Source organism: Salvelinus namaycush, chromosome 17, assembly GCF_016432855.1.
Source record: "Salvelinus namaycush isolate Seneca chromosome 17, SaNama_1.0, whole genome shotgun sequence".
In the NCBI taxonomy this organism is placed as follows: Eukaryota; Metazoa; Chordata; class Actinopteri; order Salmoniformes; family Salmonidae; genus Salvelinus; species Salvelinus namaycush.
This window is the reverse complement of record NC_052323.1, coordinates 30,092,540-30,112,038: the sequence shown is the minus strand read 5'-3', so window position 1 is coordinate 30,112,038 and position 19,499 is coordinate 30,092,540. Positions and strand designations below refer to the sequence as shown.

At 45.0% G+C, this 19,499-nt stretch overlaps 1 protein-coding gene across 1 annotated transcript in view; it reads right to left on the bottom strand.

Annotated features, from left to right (window-relative positions):
* LOC120062176 (glycine receptor subunit alphaZ1) overlaps positions 1-19,499 on the bottom strand; it is a gene marked incomplete at its 5' end in the record, with an annotated part of 87,792 nt that overhangs the window by 57,848 nt on the left and 10,445 nt on the right. The window contains one exon of the mRNA XM_039011982.1: positions 19,406-19,444. Within this exon, the coding sequence (XP_038867910.1) occupies positions 19,406-19,444 (39 nt within the window). The remainder of the gene's footprint in view (positions 1-19,405; positions 19,445-19,499) is intronic.

Here is a 19,499-nt window from a genome sequence, read left to right as displayed (position 1 = left end):
TGACTGAGAGGTTCTAAGAATGTCGTCCCCCCCCCCCCCCCCAAATAAAATACTACGATCCTCAGAGACACTCCTAGGTAGTTTCCAGGCAACAGTGCCGAGGTTAGAACGAACAACACAGGGTTGAAGCGTGTCCGTTGAAGGCCGTATTACCTGCTTGTACAAACATAAATATGATTACCCAGTGCCCGGTGACAAAAGTTCACTTTCAATGGGCTCAAGGAGAAAGGACAGCAATGGGAAAATGTCTAGCCCCCATCCACCCCCTTAGGAAATGATAGATATTGGCTTTGAGCGGTAAATCATATTGAGTACCAAACCCCTCCTCATCGCCTGAACCTTCTACATAAAGCCGGAAAGCCAATCCTTTTGGTAAATTAAAGGATTCTACTTATTGTACATATCAAAAAGAGTACATCATTTTTACTTGATTTTACAGTACATCACATTTGTGGGTCACAAAGGTATGGTAATATATATATGATACAGTATAATTGGACATAGTCACATGTCACAGCAGAACTACATTCCCTGAACATTTAAGATCACATCCTGTACGCTTTAACACAAACTACCTCTGTGTTTAGGTTGACAAGCTTCCTCTAATACAGATGCCTGGCAGCTACAATGAACTGAAGGCTCTGAATTATTTTGATGGACAATTATTGTCCCTGTCACTGTCTCACAGCTGCTGCACTGAGGAAGTAGAGAGTACACACACACACACACACACACACACACACACACACACACACACACACACACACACACACACACACACACACACACACACACACACACACACACACACACACACACACACACACACACACAAACACAAACTTAGTTCTTCGTTAACCTATCAAATACAACCTCAGGAGATGGAGATGCAGAAGAAATCAGCAGGTTTTACCCCGGAGCAAATATCTTGTTTTTTAGGTACATCATCGAATTAAATTAATATCAATAAAGTAATCACGGGACAAAATAAGTAAATAAAAAAATAAATAATTAAGTCTAGTTTTATAGCATGAATTCTCGTGACAAAAATAAGCCTGTAATCAACAATCAGCGTATACATTAATGATCCCACATTAAAACGTTCTAAGATTTTAAACATTTCACACTGCGTCTTCTTCTATAGTTTCAGACAAACTAACTTCCCACAATGCTGTTCGGCAATATTAACGTATTTCTTTTCAGGGCTGGGGAAAGACGAGGTGAAAAGAGAAGGAAAGAGGAGGAGAAAAGAGGAGGAGAAAATAGGAGAGGAAAAGAGGAGGTAAGAGGAGGGGAAAAGAGGAGGAAAGAGGTGGAGAAAAGAGGAGAGGAAAAGAGGAGAAAGAGGAGGTAAGAGGAGGGGAAAAGAGGAAAGAGGTGGAGAAAGAGGAGGAGAAAATAGGAGGATAGAGGAGGGGAAAAGAGGAGGCAAAGAGGGTAAAAGAGGAGGTGAAAATAGGAGGAGAAAAGAGGAGGAGAAAATAGGAGGAGAAAAGAGGAGAAAGAGGAGGAAAGAGGGGAGAAAATAGGAGAAAAGAGGAGGAAAGAGGAGGAGAAAAGAGAAGGTGAAAAGAGGAGGCTAGAGGAGGGGAAAGAGGAGGAAAAGAGGGTAAAAGAGGAGGTGAAAATAGGAGGAGAAAAGAGGAGGAGAAAATACTAGGAGAAAAGAGGAGGAAAGAGGGGAGAAAATAGGAGAAAAGAGGAGAAAAGAGGAGGGGAAAAGAGGATAAAAGAGGAGGTGAAAGGAGGAGGAAAGTGGAAGAGAAAAGAGGAGGCAAAGAGGAGGGGAAAAGAGGAGGTGAAAAGAGGAGGGGAAAAGAGGAGGAAAGAGGAGGAGGAAAGAGGAGGACAAAAGAGGAGGCGAAGAGGAGGGAAAAAGAGGAGGTGAAAAGAGGAGGAGAAAAGAGGAGGAAAGAGGAGGAACAAAAGAGGAGGCAAAGAGGAGGGGAAAAGATGAGGAGAAAAAAAGAGGAAAGAGGAGGAGAAGAAAGTAGGAAAGAGGAGGAGAAAAGAGGAGGCAAAGAGGGGAGAAGGAGGTGAAAAGAGGAGGAAAGAGGAGGAGAAAAGAGGAGACAAAGAGAAGAAAAGAGGAGGGGAAAATAGGAGGAAAGAGGAGGTGAAAAGAGGAGGAGAAAAGAGAAGGAAAGAGGAGAGAAAAAAGGGGAAAAGAGGAGAAGGAAAGAGGAGGAAAGAGGAGGGGAAAAGAGGAGGAGAAAAGAGGAGGAAAGAGGAGGGGAAAAGAGGAGGAAAGAGGAGGCAAAGAGGGGAAAAGAGGAGGAAAGAGGAGGCAAAGAGGGGAAAAGAGGAGGAAAGAGGAGGCAAAGAGGGGAAAAGAGGAGGAAAGAGGAGGGGAAAAGAGGAGGAGAAAAGAGGAGGAAAGAGGAGGCAAAGAGGGGAAAAGAGGAGGAAAGAGGAGGGGAAAAGAGGAGGAGAAAAGAGGAGGAAAGAGGAGGCAAAGAGGGGAAAAGAGGAGGAAAGAGGAGGGGAAAAGAGGAGGAGAAAAGAGGAGGAAAGAGGAGGCAAAGAGGGGAAAAGAGGAGGAAAAAGAGGAGGCAAAGAGGGGAAAAGAGGAGGAGGAAGTAAATGTAATCATTTGTATTTTCTTGACATTCCTTCCTTGCAATGTGTGGTTACGCAAAGGCTTGGGAAATCTAATGTCTCTCTTTCTCTCTCTCTCTCTCTCTCTCTCTCTCTCTCTCTCTCTCTCTCTTTCTCCACTGCTGCAGTTCATTTCATAGCCTTCCAATGAGCGATGCAGAGAGGGATAAAGGGCAGCTCATTAACTGTCAAGGCAGGGTGACTCATACTGTAGAGCACAATGATTTGCTTTACTATGTTTATTCCAAATGGTCTGGGCTCAGTGCACTGCAGACACAGCAGTGAAAGAGAGAGAGAAACAGAGAGAGAGAAACAGAGAAACAGCGAGAGAGAGAGAGAGAAAGAGGGAGAAAGAGAGAAACAGAGAGAGAGAGAGAGACCGAGAGAGAGACAGACAGAGAGAGAAAAAAAGAGAGAAACAGAGCGAGAGAGAGCGAGAGAGAAAGAGAGAGCGATAGAAGAAAAAAAAAGAGAGAGAGAGAGAGAGGTAAGTAGGTGTCTTGGTGTCTCTCTCTGATTTGCTGCTGAGGTGAGGTGTACTGTCCTTCCAAATCAATTCCGTGCTTCTGTACCCCAACCTCCACTTTCATTAAAAACAAGTGACAACAGCAATAAACCATAATGAAACAAACGCTTTGCTACATCCCTCCTTGCCTTGCTAAGAGATGAAAAATTAGATTTTCTTTCAAAAACAAGGACATTTCTAAGTGACCCCAAACTTCTGAACAGTAGTGTAAATAAGGTATTTCTGTTTTTAATTTTTAATAAATGAGCAATCATTTCTAAAAACGGGTTTTCACTTTGTAATTATGGTCTTAGCCATCAAAATGCCACTGAAAATTGTTTTTTCTAAACTGTAAACCACTGTAAAAACAATACATCATTATTCAGATCAGATTAATGTGGGCAGTAAATTACTTAAAGTCAAGTCATTTAAGAAGAACAATTCATTTTCACTCTTGGAATAATGATTGGACATATGTGAAATAGATTTAGCTAGCGGTGCATCATGGGAAACCACCCTAAACCACAATACTACTAATCAGCACAGTGTTTACTAAAATGTCCCGCTACATACCTGCAGTATTCTCCTCACACCTCCAGCGTAAAATAACTGCTAACACCATGCCCAAACCGGACACACGCGTGAGCCATCGTGCACAAATAGATTTTGTCCCCCCAACACCAGACGCGATCACGACACGCAGGTTGAAATAGCAAAACAAACTCTGAACAAATTATATTAATTTGGGGACAGGTAGAAAAGCATTAAACCTTTTATGTCTATTTAGCTAGCTTGCTGTTGCTAGCTAATTCGTTCTGGGATATAAACATTGAGTTGTTATTTTACCTGAAATGCACAAGGTCCTCTACTCCGACAATCAATGTACACATAAAACAGTCAACCCAATTTCTAGTCATCTCTCCTCCTTCCAGACTTCTTCTTCTTCTTTGGACTTTATACGGCGATTGGCAACTAATAAGGTGCATTACCACAACCGACCTCAGTTCATCTTTCAATCAGCCACGTGGGTCTATGTTACTAAATACCCATAAGAAGAGTGGCTATACGCTTCTAAAAACCAATGAGGAGATGGGAGAGGCGGGACTTGCAGCGCGTTGAGCGTCACAAATAGAACCAATTTCCATTTTAGCGCCTTGGCAACGCAGATGCTCGCTGACGGGCGATAACAGTGTGGGTGCAATGACTGAATAACATGTATGTGTACATTTATTTTGGAACGCTCGCGCACACGACGTGTCCAGTCTGGTCAGCATGTCAGTAATAAGTAGCCTTGGCCAGAGTGGCTCACAGGAGCAGGAGCCTATCTCCTGTTTCTGTAGCAGGAGACAGCGTGATGTACAAGTACACCCCCTTGGACAGGACACTAGTCTATCTCCTGTTTCTGTAGCAGGAGACAGCGTGATGTACAAGTACACCCCCTTGGACAGGACGCTAGTCTATCTCCTGTTTCTGTAGCAGGAGACAGCGTGATGTACAAGTACACCCCCTTGGACAGGACACTAGTTTATCACAGGGCCTTGCCCCCAATCCCCTAATCAATGACAGACATATCGGGTCCCATTTTTACAGTCTTTTGGTATGATTTGGCTGGGAATCAAATGTCCAACCTTCTAATCTCAGGGCAGACACTCTAACCACAAGGCCATAACATGGGTGTAATGAAGGCCTGTCTTTAAATGGAGCAGCTACGCGGTTCTTCACTGGTTCAGTATAGCGGTAACCCATGGAAGATAATGATATCCCTGTGTAGATACAGGGGGTTGTAAAACACAGGTACCATGGGGAAGACCCATCCACCATCACGCTCCTCTCTGTTTCACTGAAGTGTTGCAATTCCACATCAAGTTGAGACACAACTAGTTTCAATTAAACGACACCTCAGTTCCATAGGGGTGGAGTTACATCGATTTACATCCAAAACAACAAACAAACACAAGACAGAGAGAGAGAGAGAGAGAGAGAGAGAGAGAGAGAGAGAGAGAGAGAGAGAGAGAGAGAGAGAGAGAGAGAGAGAGTGAGAGTGAGAGAGAGAGAGAGAGAGAGAGTGAGAGTGAGAGTGAGAGAGCAAGAGAGCGAGACAGAGAGAGAGAGAGAGAGAGAGAGAGAGAGAGAGAGAGAGAGAGAGAGCGAGAGCGAGATCGAGAAAGAGCGAGAGCACTATCGAGAGAGAGAGAGAGAGAGAAAGAGAGCGCGAGGAAGAGCGCGAGGGAGAGCGCGAGGGAGAGCGAGAGAGCGAGAACACGATCGAGAGAGAGAGCGAGAGAGAGAGAAAAAATTTAAGTGTGGTTTAAGAGTTTTGATATAAATAAAAATCAAAACCAATTATAATGGACCACTTCACAATCGAGCTGCCATCAGCAGAAACACAATGGTTTCCAGGAATTCATTATTTATATAGCTTTAAGCCTGGTACCTATAGAGTGTTGGCCCGAGCAGTTTTAGGTTTTATTGAGCTAATATATATTCCACACATGCTCAAGGAAGTGGAGCACAACTAATTTTACACCTACAAGCTGGAGAGAGAAACAAGTTATAGTGTTATTGACTAAGCTGTTTTTTTTTCATTATGTGCAGACAACACAGCTGATAGAGGCAGAGGGACATTGTCAAAGCGTCAGGAATAACACTAGAGATGTATTAGAGATGGGTAAACTGACATCAAATACCTGAATCAACAGTGCAGAAACAATATTGGTGGAAAGCCTACATGTATGTTGAAGTGGAATAGTTTTTTTTTTCTTCATTTGATACATACAGTGCATTCAGAAAGTATTCAGACAAAAGCGAAAATACGTTTTTATATATTTGTGCACATTTATTCAAAATAAAAAACTGAAATAACTTATTTACATAAGTATTCAAACCCTTTGCTATCTGACTCAACATTTAGCTCAGGTGCATCCTGTTTCCATTGATCATCATTGAGACTTTTCTACCACTTGATTGGAGTCCACCTGTGGTAAATTCAATTGATTGGACATGATTTGGAAAGGCACACAGCTGTCTATATTATAAGGTCCCACAGTTGACAAGGCATGTCAGAGCAAAAACCAAGCCATGAGGTCGAAGGAGTTGTCCGTAGAGCTCCGAGACAGGATTGTGTCGAGGCACAGATCTGGGGAAGGGTACCCAAAAATATCTACAGCATTGAAGGTCCCCAAGAACACAGTGGCCTCCATCATTCTTAAATGGAAGAAGTTTGGAACCACCAACTCTTCCTAGAGCAGGTCGCCCGGCCAAACTGAGCAATCGGGGAGGGCCTTGGTCAGGGAGGTCACCAAGAACCTGATGGTTACTCTGACAGAGCTCCAGAGTTCCTCTGTGGAGATGGGAGAACCTTCCAGAAGAACAACCATCTCTGCAGCACTCCACCAATCAGGCCTTTATGGTAGAGTGGCCAGATGGAAGCCACTCCTCAGTAAAAGGCACATGACAACCCACTTGGAGTTTGCCAAAAGGCACCTAAAGGACTCTCAGACCATGAGAAACAAGATTCTCTGGTCTGTTGAAACCAAGATTGAACTCTTTTGCCTGAATGCCAAGCATCACGTCTGGAGGAAACCTGGCACCATCCCTACGGTGAAGCATGGTGGTGGCAGTATCATGCTGTGCGGATGTTTTTCAGTGGCAGGGACTGGGAGACTAGTCAGGATCGAGGGAAAGATGAACAGAGCAAAGTACCAAGAGATCCTTGATGACACCTGATCCAGAGCGCTCAGGATCTCAGACTCTGGTGAAAGTTCACCTTCCAACAGGACAACGTCCCTAAGCACACAGCCAAGACAACGCAGGAGTGGCTTCGGGACAAGTCTCTGAATGTCCTTGAGTGGCCCAGCCAGAGCCCGGACTTCAACCCGATCACACATCTTTAAAGAGAGACCTGAAAATAGCTGTGCAGCTCCCCATCCTACCTGACAGAACCCAAGAGGTTCTACAGAGAAGAATGGGATAAACTGCTCAAATACAGGTGTGCCAAGCTTGTATTGTCATACCCAAGAAGACTCGAGTCTGTAATCGCTGCCAAAGGTACTTCAACAAAGTACAGAGTAAAGGTTCTGAATACTTATGTAAATGTGATATATTTCCGTTTTTAAAAAATAAATAAATGTTGCTTTGTCATTATGGGGTATTGTGATGTCATTATGGGGTATTGTGTGTAGATTGACGAGGACATTTTTATATTTAATCCATTTTAGAATAAGACTGTAACGTAACAAACAACAGCTATATGCAGTAAAAAATAATATTTCTGTCACATTTTAATTGGACTATGCAACATGACAAATGGTTGTTCCAACTTCCAATCTTCCCCTATACATTCTCACCCTGCATCACATTCACTGCTTTAACAGCGTGCACTTATAAAGATAAACTTTTTCTGAGCTGGCTGGCATTCAGGAGGAGGCTTTTATGAGAAACTAAATGTCATTATAGGACATCCTTGACAGGTTCCATGACAGCAGGGTTCCTCTCAATGTCTCATTATTTAAGTGAAATGTATTCAAAGTCAGTGGGCAGCTAACTAGCGGGATCGATGTAGGCCCTGAAGCTGCATCTAAAATGGCACCCTATTCCTTATGTAGAGCACTATATAAAGGACAGGGCACCTATATAGTGCACTACATTTGACGAGAGCCCTACGAGAGCCCTATGTGAAAGGGGAAAGGGAAAAGGGGGGATTGCTAGTCAATTGTACAACTGAATACATTCAACTGAAATGTGTCTTCCGCATTTAACCCAACTCCTATGGACCCTGGTCAAAAGCAGTGCACTTTACAGGGAATAGGAAGCCATTTGGCAGTGTCGCTGAAAGCTCTTGATGGCTGGATCTGACGGCCAGCTAAGAGCCTAGCTACTCTGAGTTTGCTATGTCACATGTCTATAAGTAATGACAGGCGACTAAATGAGCCTTTTCCTGGGCCCTGGGTTAGCTGTGACAGATGGGAGAACATGACAGCCTTAGAGGAGTGTGACTAGAGAAAGACATTAATCAATATCTGGGCCGTGGCTCGGGATACCGAACGCAGAACAGTTGACGAGGGCATTATTCCAGTGGATTACAGAGAGAGAGAAGAAAAAGAGACGGACAGGTATAGAGAGACAAAGAGAGAGAGAGAGTGAGAAAGAGAGAGAGAGACAAAGAGAGAGAGAGAGAGAGAGAGAGAGAAGAACGGAGAGAGAGAGAGAGAGAGAGAGAGAGAGATAGAAAGAGATGGAGAGAGATAGACAAAGAGAGCGAGCGAGAGAGTGAGAGAGAGAGAGAGAGAGAGAGAGAGAGAGAGAGAGAGAGAGAGAGAGAGAGAGAGAGAGAGAGAGATGGGCTACATTCCAAATGGCACCCTATTCCCTATATAGTGCACTACTTTTGACCCATCAAAAGGCTCATAGGACTCTGGTCAGAAGTAGTGACGCTATATAGGGAATAGGATGCCATTTGGAATGCATGCCAAGAGAGAGGTATACCGCATGGAGCTGGTAGGCAGTGTGACGGAAGGAATAAAATGGATCAGTCAATGATTTTAGCAGCCGTTGTGATGTTCGCTCTTTGCTTAGTGTTTTAATCATCTTGAGAGTGAAAACAAGAGTGTGGGGGGAGGTTAGGGGTACCATGATACTGAGCACCGCTGTATCAGTCATCAGCTGAAGCAATCGACTGAGTACAGGAAGCACTCTGTTGAGAGGGCAAATCAAATGAAGCTGTGGTCGGTCAATCATTCCAGCTGATAGTAGACTAGTGGATTGGTGATATTGAACTGGTTAGGGGCTCCCGAGTGGCACAGCGGTCTAAAGGCACTGCATCTCAGTGCAAGAGGCGTCACTACAGTCCCTGGTTTGAATCCAGGCTGCATCACATCTGGCCGTGATTGGGAGTCCCATAGGGCGGTGCACAATTGGCCCAGCGTTGTCCGGGTTTGGCCGGTGTAGGCCGTCATTGTAAATAAGAATTTGTTCTTAACTGACCTGTATAGTTAAATAAAAGTAAAAAAATAAATTAAAAAAAGACAAAATAATGGATTTTAATACTAGTGACGTCACATACTAACCAGACAGGGACCAACTGTATCAATCTGTTCTCTATTTCTAATCATTTCCATGTCAAACAGCAGCAATTAACTGTAGGCTATACCTACCAGCCTGGGTTCAAATACTATTTCAAATATCTCAATTCATTTCACATACAGTACCAGTCAAAAGTTTGGACACACCTACTCATTCAAGGGTTTATATATACTGTATATATATATATATAATTTTTTCTTCTTCTATAGATTGTAAAATAATAGTTAAGACATCAAATTACACATGTAGTAATGTAGTAAAAAAAAAAAGTGTTAAACAAATCAAAATATATTTTATATTAGAGATTCTTCAAAGTAGCCAACCACTCTTGGCATTCTCTCAACCAGCTTCACTTGGAATGCTTTTCCAACAGCCTTGAAGGAGTTCCCATATATGCTTAGAACTTGGTGGCTGCTTTTCCTTCACTCTGCGGTCCAACTCATCCCAAACCATCTCAATTGGGTTGAGGTCAGGTGATTGTGGAGGCCAGGTCATCTGATGCAGCACTCCATCACTCTCCTTCTTGGTCAAATAGCCCTTACACAGCCTGGAGGTGTGTTGAGTGATTGTCCTGATGAAAAACAAATGATAGTCCCACTAAGCCCAAACCAGATGGGATGGTGTATCACTGCAGAATGCTATGTTAGCCATGCTGAAGTGTGCCTTGAATTGTAAATAAATCACCGACATTGTCACCAGCAAAGCACCCCCACACCATCACACCTCCTCCTCCATGCTTCACGGTGGGACCCACACATGTGGAGAGCATCCGTTCACCTACTTTGCGTCGCACAAAAACATGGCAGTTGGAACCAAAAATCTCAAATTTGGACTCATCAGTCTTGGCCCAAGAAAGTCTCTTCTTATTATTGGTGTCCTTTAGAAGTGGTTTCTTTGCAGCAATTCGACCATGAAGGCCTGATTCACGCAGTCTCCTCTGAACAGTTGATGTTGAGACGTGCCTGTTACTTGAACTCTGTGAAGCCTTTATTTGGGCTGCAATTTTTGAGGCTGGTAACTCTGCAGCAGAGGTAACTCTGGGTCTTCCTTTCCTATGATGGCCCTCATGAGAGCCAGTTTCATCATTGCGCTTGATGGTTTTTGCGACTGCACTTGAAGAAAATACCAAAGTTGAATGACCTTCATGTCTTAAAGTAATAATGGACTATCGTTTCTCTTTGATTATTTGAGCTGTTCTTGGACTTGGTCTTGTACCAAATAGGGCTATCTTCTGTATACCACCCCTACCTTGTCACAACACAACTGATTGGCTCAAACGCATTGAGAAGGAAAGAAATTCCACAAATTAACTTTTATGTGATTTGGTGAAACAGGGCAGCTCAGTTTGAATCTGTAAATTACAAGTAAGGTGATAAGACTTTATTTAGGCTTAGCAAACACTAGAGCGGGTTTGGTTTTAACCAAAATATATATTAAAGTGTGTTGATTGCAATCGTGACAAGAAAATATGTTCAAATTCAAGTATAGAATTTAGAAATGTGTAAACAGTATATTAAATCCATAGCTAGGTATGGATAAAATCACATTTTCCTTAGTTGGTGTCTATAGCAGGAGAGGAGAGGAGATCAGCTGAAATGAATGGCTGAAATCTGGACCGGGTCATCCGCTCTGTTAAATACTGCTTTAAGTACGGCACTGACTATAATATAATCTCTCACACACACATGCACGCACGGCACGGCACGGCACGGCACGGCACGGCACGCACGGCACGGCACGGCACGGCACGGCACGGCACGCACGGCACGGCACGGCACGGCACGCACGGCACGGCACGGCACGGCACGGCACGCACGGCACGGCACGGCACGGCACGGCACGGCACGGCACGGCACGGCACGGCACGGCACGGCACGGCACGGCACGGCACGGCACGGCACGGCACGGCACGGCACGGCACGGCACGGCACGGCACGGCACGGCACGGCACGGCACGGCACGGCACGCACGGCACGCACGGCACGGCACGCACGGCACGGCACGCACGGCACGGCACGGCACGGCACGGCACGCACGGCACGGCACGGCACGCCACGGCACGGCACGCACGGCACGGCACGGCACGCACGGCACGGCACGGCACGGCACGGCACGGCACGCACGGCACGGCACGGCACGGCACGCACGGCACGGCACGCACGGCACGGCACGCACGGCACGGCACGGCACGGCACGGCACGGCACGGCACGCACGGCACGGCACGCACGCACGCACGCACGGCACGGCACGGCACGGCACGGCACGGCACGCACGCACGCACGCACGCACGCACGCACGCACGCACACACACATTTTGTTGATCAAAGTCATTCTGCTTCCAGTAATGCTGTCCATATCGCATATTTAAAAGAATGAATAATGAATACATCCCTTTTACAATTTCCCCTATTCATACAATCATCTCATTTAGCAAGTTGCACAAACAAATATGATTATGTTTAAAAACAGTTAAACACAGTTGTTGTTAAATATATAGAGAGATTCATTTCAATTAAAACAAAAGGAAATTCATGCGTTCCATTGATTGTTCAACCTCTCTAATTCATTCTAATTACAATACAGACGCCATGTTTCAGCAACAACCTCTCTAATTCATTCTAATTACAATACAGATGCCATGTTTCAGCAACAACCTCTCTAATTCATTCTAATTACAATACAGACGCCATGTTTCAGCAACAACCTCTCTAATTCATTCTAATTACAATACAGACGCCATGTTTCAGCAACAACCTCTCTAATTCATTCTAATTACAATACAGATGCCATGTTTCAGCAACAACCTCTCTAATTCATTCTAATTACAATACAGACGCCATGTTTCAGCAACAACCTCTCTAATTCATTCTAATTACAATACAGACGCCATGTTTCAGCAACAACCTCTCTAATTCATTCTAATTACAATACAGACGCCATGTTTCAGCAACAACCTCTCTAATTCATTCTAATTACAATACAGATGCCATGTTTCAGCAACAACCTCTCTAATTCATTCTAATTACAATACAGATGCCATGTTTCAGCAACAACCTCTCTAATTCATTCTAATTACAATACAGATGCCATGTTTCAGCAACAACCTCTCTAATTCATTCTAATTACAATACAGATGCCATGTTTCAGCAACAACCTCTCTAATTCATTCTAATTACAATACAGATGCCATGTTTCAGCAACAACCTCTCTAATTCATTCTAATTACAATACAGATGCCATGTTTCAGCAACAACCTCTCTAATTCATTCTAATTACAATACAGACGCCATGTTTCAGCAACAACCTCTCTAATTCATTCTAATTACAATACAGATGCCATGTTTCAGCAACAACCTCTCTAATTCATTCTAATTACAATACAGACGCCATGTTTCAGCAACAACCTCTCTAATTCATTCTAATTACAATACAGATGCCATGTTTCAGCAACAACCTCTCTAATTCATTCTAATTACAATACAGATGCCATGTTTCAGCAACAACCTCTCTAATTCATTCTAATTACAATACAGATGCCATGTTTCAGCAACAACCTCTCTAATTCATTCTAATTACAATACAGATGCCATGTTTCAGCAACAACCTCTCTAATTCATTCTAATTACAATACAGATGCCATGTTTCAGCAACAACCTCTCTAATTCATTCTAATTACAATACAGATGCCATGTTTCAGCAACAACCTCTCTAATTCATTCTAATTACAATACAGATGCCATGTTTCAGCAACAACCTCTCTAATTCATTCTAATTACAATACAGATGCCATGTTTCAGCAACAACCTCTCTAATTCATTCTAATTACAATACAGATGCCATGTTTCAGCAACAACCTCTCTAATTCATTCTAATTACAATACAGATGCCATGTTTCAGCAACAACCTCTCTAATTCATTCTAATTACAATACAGATGCCATGTTTCAGCAACAACCTCTCTAATTCATTCTAATTACAATACAGACGCCATGTTTCAGCAACAACCTCTCTAATTCATTCTAATTACAATACAGACGCCATGTTTCAGCAACAACCTCTCTAATTCATTCTAATTACAATACAGACGCCATGTTTCAGCAACAACCTCTCTAATTCATTCTAATTACAATACAGATGCCATGTTTCAGCAACAACCTCTCTAATTCATTCTAATTACAATACAGACGCCATGTTTCAGCAACAACCTCTCTAATTCATTCTAATTACAATACAGATGCCATGTTTCAGCAACAACCTCTCTAATTCATTCTAATTACAATACAGATGCCATGTTTCAGCAACAACCTCTCTAATTCATTCTAATTACAATACAGATGCCATGTTTCAGCAACAACCTCTCTAATTCATTCTAATTACAATACAGATGCCATGTTTCAGCAACAACCTCTCTAATTCATTCTAATTACAATACAGATGCCATGTTTCAGCCAAAAGGCAGACAGGTAATTAATAATCCCTGGCATGTATAGCAGGTAATCTCTTGTTAGGAGGAAAAGAGGTCAAGTAGCCATTGAGGTATTTTAGTCTTTAAATGAATGGAGTGATCTGTAGCACCAGCTATCCCTTATATATAATCATCCCAACAGGATAATATCTCCACATTATAATCATCCCAACAGGATAATATCTCCACATTATAATCATCCCAACAGGATAATATCTCCACTCCTCTCTACATTATAATCATCCCAACAGGATAATATCTCCACTCCTCTCTACATTATAATCATCCCAACAGGATAATATCTCCACTCCTCTCTACATTATAATCATCCCAACAGGATAATATCTCCACTCCTCTCTACATTATAATCATCCCAACAGGATAATATCTCCACTCCTCTCTACATTATAATCATCCCAACAGGATAATATCTCCACTCCTCTCGACATTATAATCATCCCAACAGGATAATATCTCCACTCCTCTCTACATTATAATCATCCCAACAGAATAATATGTCCACTCCTCTCTACATTATAATCATCCCAACAGGATAATATCTCCACATTATAATCATCCCAACAGGATAATATCTCCACTCCTCTCTACATTATAATCATCCCAACAGGATAATATCTCCACTCCTCTCTACATTATAATCATCCCAGCAGGATAATATCTCCACTCCTCTCTACATTATAATCATCCCAACAGAATAATATGTCCACTCCTCTCTACATTATAATCATCCCAACAGGATAATATCTCCACATTATAATCATCCCAACAGGATAATATCTCCACTCCTCTCTACATTATAATCATCCCAACAGGATAATATCTCCACTCCTCTCTACATTATAATCATCCCAGCAGGATAATATCTCCACTCCTCTCTACATTATAATCATCCCAGCAGGATAATATCTCCACTCCTCTCTACATTATAATCATCCCAACAGGATAATATCTCCACATTATAATCATCCCAACTGTCACGTTCCTGACCTATTTCTGTTAGTTTGTTGTATGTGTTAGTTGGTCAGGACGTGAGTTTGGGTGGGCATTCTATGTTTTCTGTTTCTATGTTGGTTTAGGGTTGCCTGGTATGGCTCTTGATTAGAGGCAGGTGTTTGGCGTTCCTCTAATTAAGAGTCATATTTAGGTAGGTTGTTTCACTGTGTTCGTTGTGGGTGGTTGTCTCCTGTGTCAGTGTTTGTCGCACCATACGGGACTGTTCGGTTTGTTTGTTCATCGTCATTTATGTGTAGGCTATTTTCCCTGTTCGTGCGTTCTTCGTGTTTATGTGAGTTCGTCGTCCAGGTCTGTCTACACCGTTTGTTGTTTTGTTAGTTTTAGTCGAGTTCGTGTTTTCTTTGAATAAATTATGTGTTCACAACCCGCTGCGCCTTGGTTCCATCACTACTCCTCCTTTTCGGTTGAAGAGGAGGAGGACCACCGTTACAGAACCACCCACCAATCCAGAATCAAGCAGCGGTGTAAACGGAGTAAGGGACAGCGCAAGAAGGAGGAATGGACTTGGGACGATGTATTGGACGGTAAAGGTTGCTACACATGGGAGGAGATCCTGGCTGGAAGGGATCGCCTCCCATGGGAACAGCTGGAGGCACTGAGGAGAGCAGAGGCAACCGGAGAAGGGAACCGGAGTTATGAGGGGACGCGTCTAGCACGGAAGCCCGAAAAGCCCGTGAGTACCACCCAAAAATTTCTTGGGGGGGGGGGCTAAGAGGTAGTGGGCCAAGGGCAGGTAGGAGACCTACGCCCACTTACCAGGCTAACCGTGGAGAGCGGGAGTACGGGCAGACACCGTGTTACGCAGTAGAGCGCACGGTGTCTCCTGTACGTGTGCATAGCCCAGTGCGGGTTATTCCACCTCCCCGCACTGGTAGGGCTAGATTGAGCATTGAGCCAAGTGCCATGAAGCCGGCTCTACATATCTGGCCACCAGTACGTCTCTTTGGGCCGGCTTACATGGCACCAGCTTTACGCATGGTGTCCCCGGTTCGCCTACATAGCCCGGTGCGGGTTATTCCACCTCCCCGCACTGGGCGGGCGACGGGGAGCATTCAACCAGGTAAGGTTGGGCAGGCTCGGTGCTCAAGGGAGCCAGTATGCTTGCACGGTCCGGTATTTCCGGCACTACCTTCCCGCCCCAGCCCAGTACCACCAGTGCCTACACTACGCACCAGGCTTCCAGTGCGTTTCCAGAGCCCTGTTCCTCCTCCACGCACTCTCTCTATGGTGCGTGTCTCCAGCCCGGTGCCTCCAGTTCCGGCACCACGCACTAAGCCACCTGTGCGTCTCCAGAGCCCTGTACACACTGTTCCTTCTCCCCGTACTCGTCCTGATGTGCGTGCACTCAGCCCGGTGCCACCAGTGCCGGTACCACGCACCAGGAATATAGCACGCTTTGAGAGTCCAGTGTGCCCTGTCCCTGCTCCCCGCACTAGGCTTGAAGTGCGTGTCCCCAGTCCGGTGCCTCCAGTTCCGGCACCACGCACCAGGCCTACAGTGCGTCTCAGCCGGCCAGAGTCTGCCGTCTGCCCAACGGCGCATGAACTGCCTGTCTGCCATGAGCCTGCAAAGCTGCCCGTCTGCCATGAGCCTACAGAGCCTTCCGCCAGACAGGAGCAGCCAAAGCCTTCCGCCAGACAGGAGCAGTCTGAGCCATCCGTCTCCGCAGCGCCATCTGAGCCATCCGTCTCCGCAGCGCCGTCTGAGCCATCCGTCTCCCCAGCGCCGTCTGAGCCATCCGTCTCCCCAGCGCCGTCTGAGCCATCCGTCTCCCCAGCGCCGTCTGAGCCATCCGTCTCCCCAGCGCCGTCTGAGCCATCCGTCTCCCCAGCGCCGTCTGAGCCATCCGTCTCCCCAGCGCCGTCTGAGCCATCCGTCTCCCCAGCGCCGTCTGAGCCATCCATCTGTCCCGAGCCATTAGAGCCGCCCGTCTGTCCCGAGCCGTCAGAGCCGCCAACCAGACAGGATCTGCCAGAGCCGCCAACCAGACAGGATCTGCCAGAGCCGCCAACCAGACAGGATCTGCCAGAGCCGCCAACCAGACAGGATCTGCCAGAGCCGCCAACCAGACAGGATCTGCCAGAGCCGCCAACCAGACAGGATCTGCCAGAGCCGCCAACCAGACAGGATCTGCCAGAGCCGCCAGTGAGCCATGAGCGTCCAGAGCCGTCAGCCAGCCATGAGCGTCCAGAGCCGTCAGCCAGCCATGAGCGTCCAGAGCCGTCAGCCAGCCATGAGCGTCCAGAGCCGTCAGCCAGCCATGAGCGTCCAGAGCCGTCAGCCAGCCATGAGCGTCCAGAGCCGTCAGCCAGCCATGAGCGTCCAGAGCCGTCAGCCAGCCATGAGCGTCCAGAGCCGTCAGCCAGCCATGAGCCTCCAGAGCCGTCAGCCAGTCATGAGCTGTCCCTCAGCCCAGAGCGGCTATTTATTCAGAACTGCCCCTCAGTCCAGAGCTGTCTCTCTGTCCGGAGCTGCCTTTCAGTCCGGAGTTGCCCCTCTATCCTGAGCTACCTCTCTATCCTGAGCTATCCCTCTGTCCTGAGCTATCCCTCTGTCCTGAGCTATCCCTCTATCCCGGGGCTGCCCCTTGTATTGATGTTACCCAAAGGATTAAATGGGTGTAGTATGAGGGTGGTCATTTGTAGGGGGAGATGGAAGCTGGGATTGACTATGGTGGGGTGGGGACCTCGCCCTGAGCCTGAGCCACCACCGTGGTCAGATGCCCACCCAGACCCTCCCCTAGACTTTGTGCTGGTGCGCCCGGAGTTCGCACCTTATGGGGGGGGTTATGTCACGTTCCTGACCTATTTCTGTTAGTTTGTTGTATGTGTTAGTTGGTCAGGACGTGAGTTTGGGTGGGCATTCTATGTTTTCTGTTTCTATGTTGGTTTAGGGTTGCCTGGTATGGCTCTTGATTAGAGGCAGGTGTTTGGCGTTCCTCTAATTAAGAGTCATATTTAGGTAGGTTGTTTCACTGTGTTCGTTGTGGGTGGTTGTCTCCTGTGTCAGTGTTTGTCGCACCATACGGGACTGTTCGGTTTGTTTGTTCATCGTCATTTATGTGTAGGCTATTTTCCCTGTTCGTGCGTTCTTCGTGTTTATGTGAGTTCGTCGTCCAGGTCTGTCTACACCGTTTGTTGTTTTGTTAGTTTTAGTCGAGTTCGTGTTTTCGTGTTTTCTTTGAATAAATTATGTGTTCACAACCCGCTGCGCCTTGGTTCCATCACTACTCCTCCTTTTCGGTTGAAGAGGAGGAGGACCACCGTTACACCAACAGGATAATATCTCCACTCCTCTCTACATTATAATCATACCAACAGGATAATATCTCCACTCCTCTCTACATTATAATCATCCCAGCAGGATAATATCTCCACTCCTCTCTACATTATAATCATCCCAGCAGGATAATATCTCCACTCCTCTCTACATTATAATCATCCCAACAGAATAATATCTCCACTCCTCTCTACATTATAATCATCCCAACAGGATAATATCTCCACTCCTCTCTACATTATAATCATCCCAACAGGATAATATCTCCACTCCTCTCTACATCAGAATATTGTCACGTTCCTGACCTTATTTTCCTTTGTTTAAACTTTGTTTAGTTGGTCAGGACGTGAGCTGGGTGGGTAGTCTATGTTATGTGTTTCTATGTTGGGTTAAATGTGTTGCCTGATATGGTTCTCAATTAGGGGCAGGTGTTTGACGTTTCCTCTGATTGAGAACCATATTAAGGTAGGCTGTTCTCACTGTTTGTTTGTGGGTGAGTGTTCCTGTGTCTGTGTCTGTCGCACCACACGGGACTGTTTCGTGTTCGTTCGTTTGGTTAGTCTGTTCCTGTTCTTCGTGTTATATTGTAAATTCTCAAGTTCAGGTCTGTCTACGTCGTTTGTTATTTTGTAATCATTTCAAGTGTTCTTCGTGTTTTGTCTTGTTTAAATAAATTTTGTTATATCTGCATACAACGCTGCGTTTTGGTCCGATCCATACTCCTTCTCCTCATCCGAGGAGGAGGAATTAGACAGCCGTTACAAATATAATAAACACGTATCACAGTGGAGGCTGCTGAGGGGAGGACGGCTCATAATAATGTCTGGAACAGAACAAATGGAATGGCATCAAACACATGGAAACCATGGAAACCATGCGTTTGATGTATTTGATACCATTCCACTGATTCCGCTCCAGTCATTACCACGAGCCCGTCCTCCCTAATTAAGGTGCCACCAACCTCCTGTGATGTATCATAAAACTTTGACAGCAAAGCTTACCAACTGTAAAAAGCTTGTTTTTACCCAAAGTAACATTTTTCTGTGCATCTTTCAAAGTTGTATGCACACTTTCGCATCCAGAACAACAATTAGCAAAAAGACAGAAGAGACCACGTCGACATAAAGTACAAACAAAACAGTTTGAAATATTGCTGACATTGGACTAATGTTTTGAGCCAAGTTCTTAATTGCCAGCTGTTCGACAAAAATCTCTTTCAAGACAAATTTGACGATATACTATCAGCAGACTGATACCCCTCACAACATAATGCATTAACAGGAAACACATGTATCCCCTTTAAGATTACACCTTAAATGTGCTTATTTTTTTTTTTTTTTTTTTTTTTTTTTTTAAGGCTATAAACATGAAGATTGCCTGAGTGGCGTTGAGCGAGAGAGTGACTTGCATACTTTATTCAGTGATGAATAAAAAGAAAGTACCTTTCTTGTGAGAAGCTTCTGTTTTGGGGCCTTGTGGGTCTAATAATAAAAGAAGATCATGATTAAAACACAACATACTCTAACAGCAAGTACT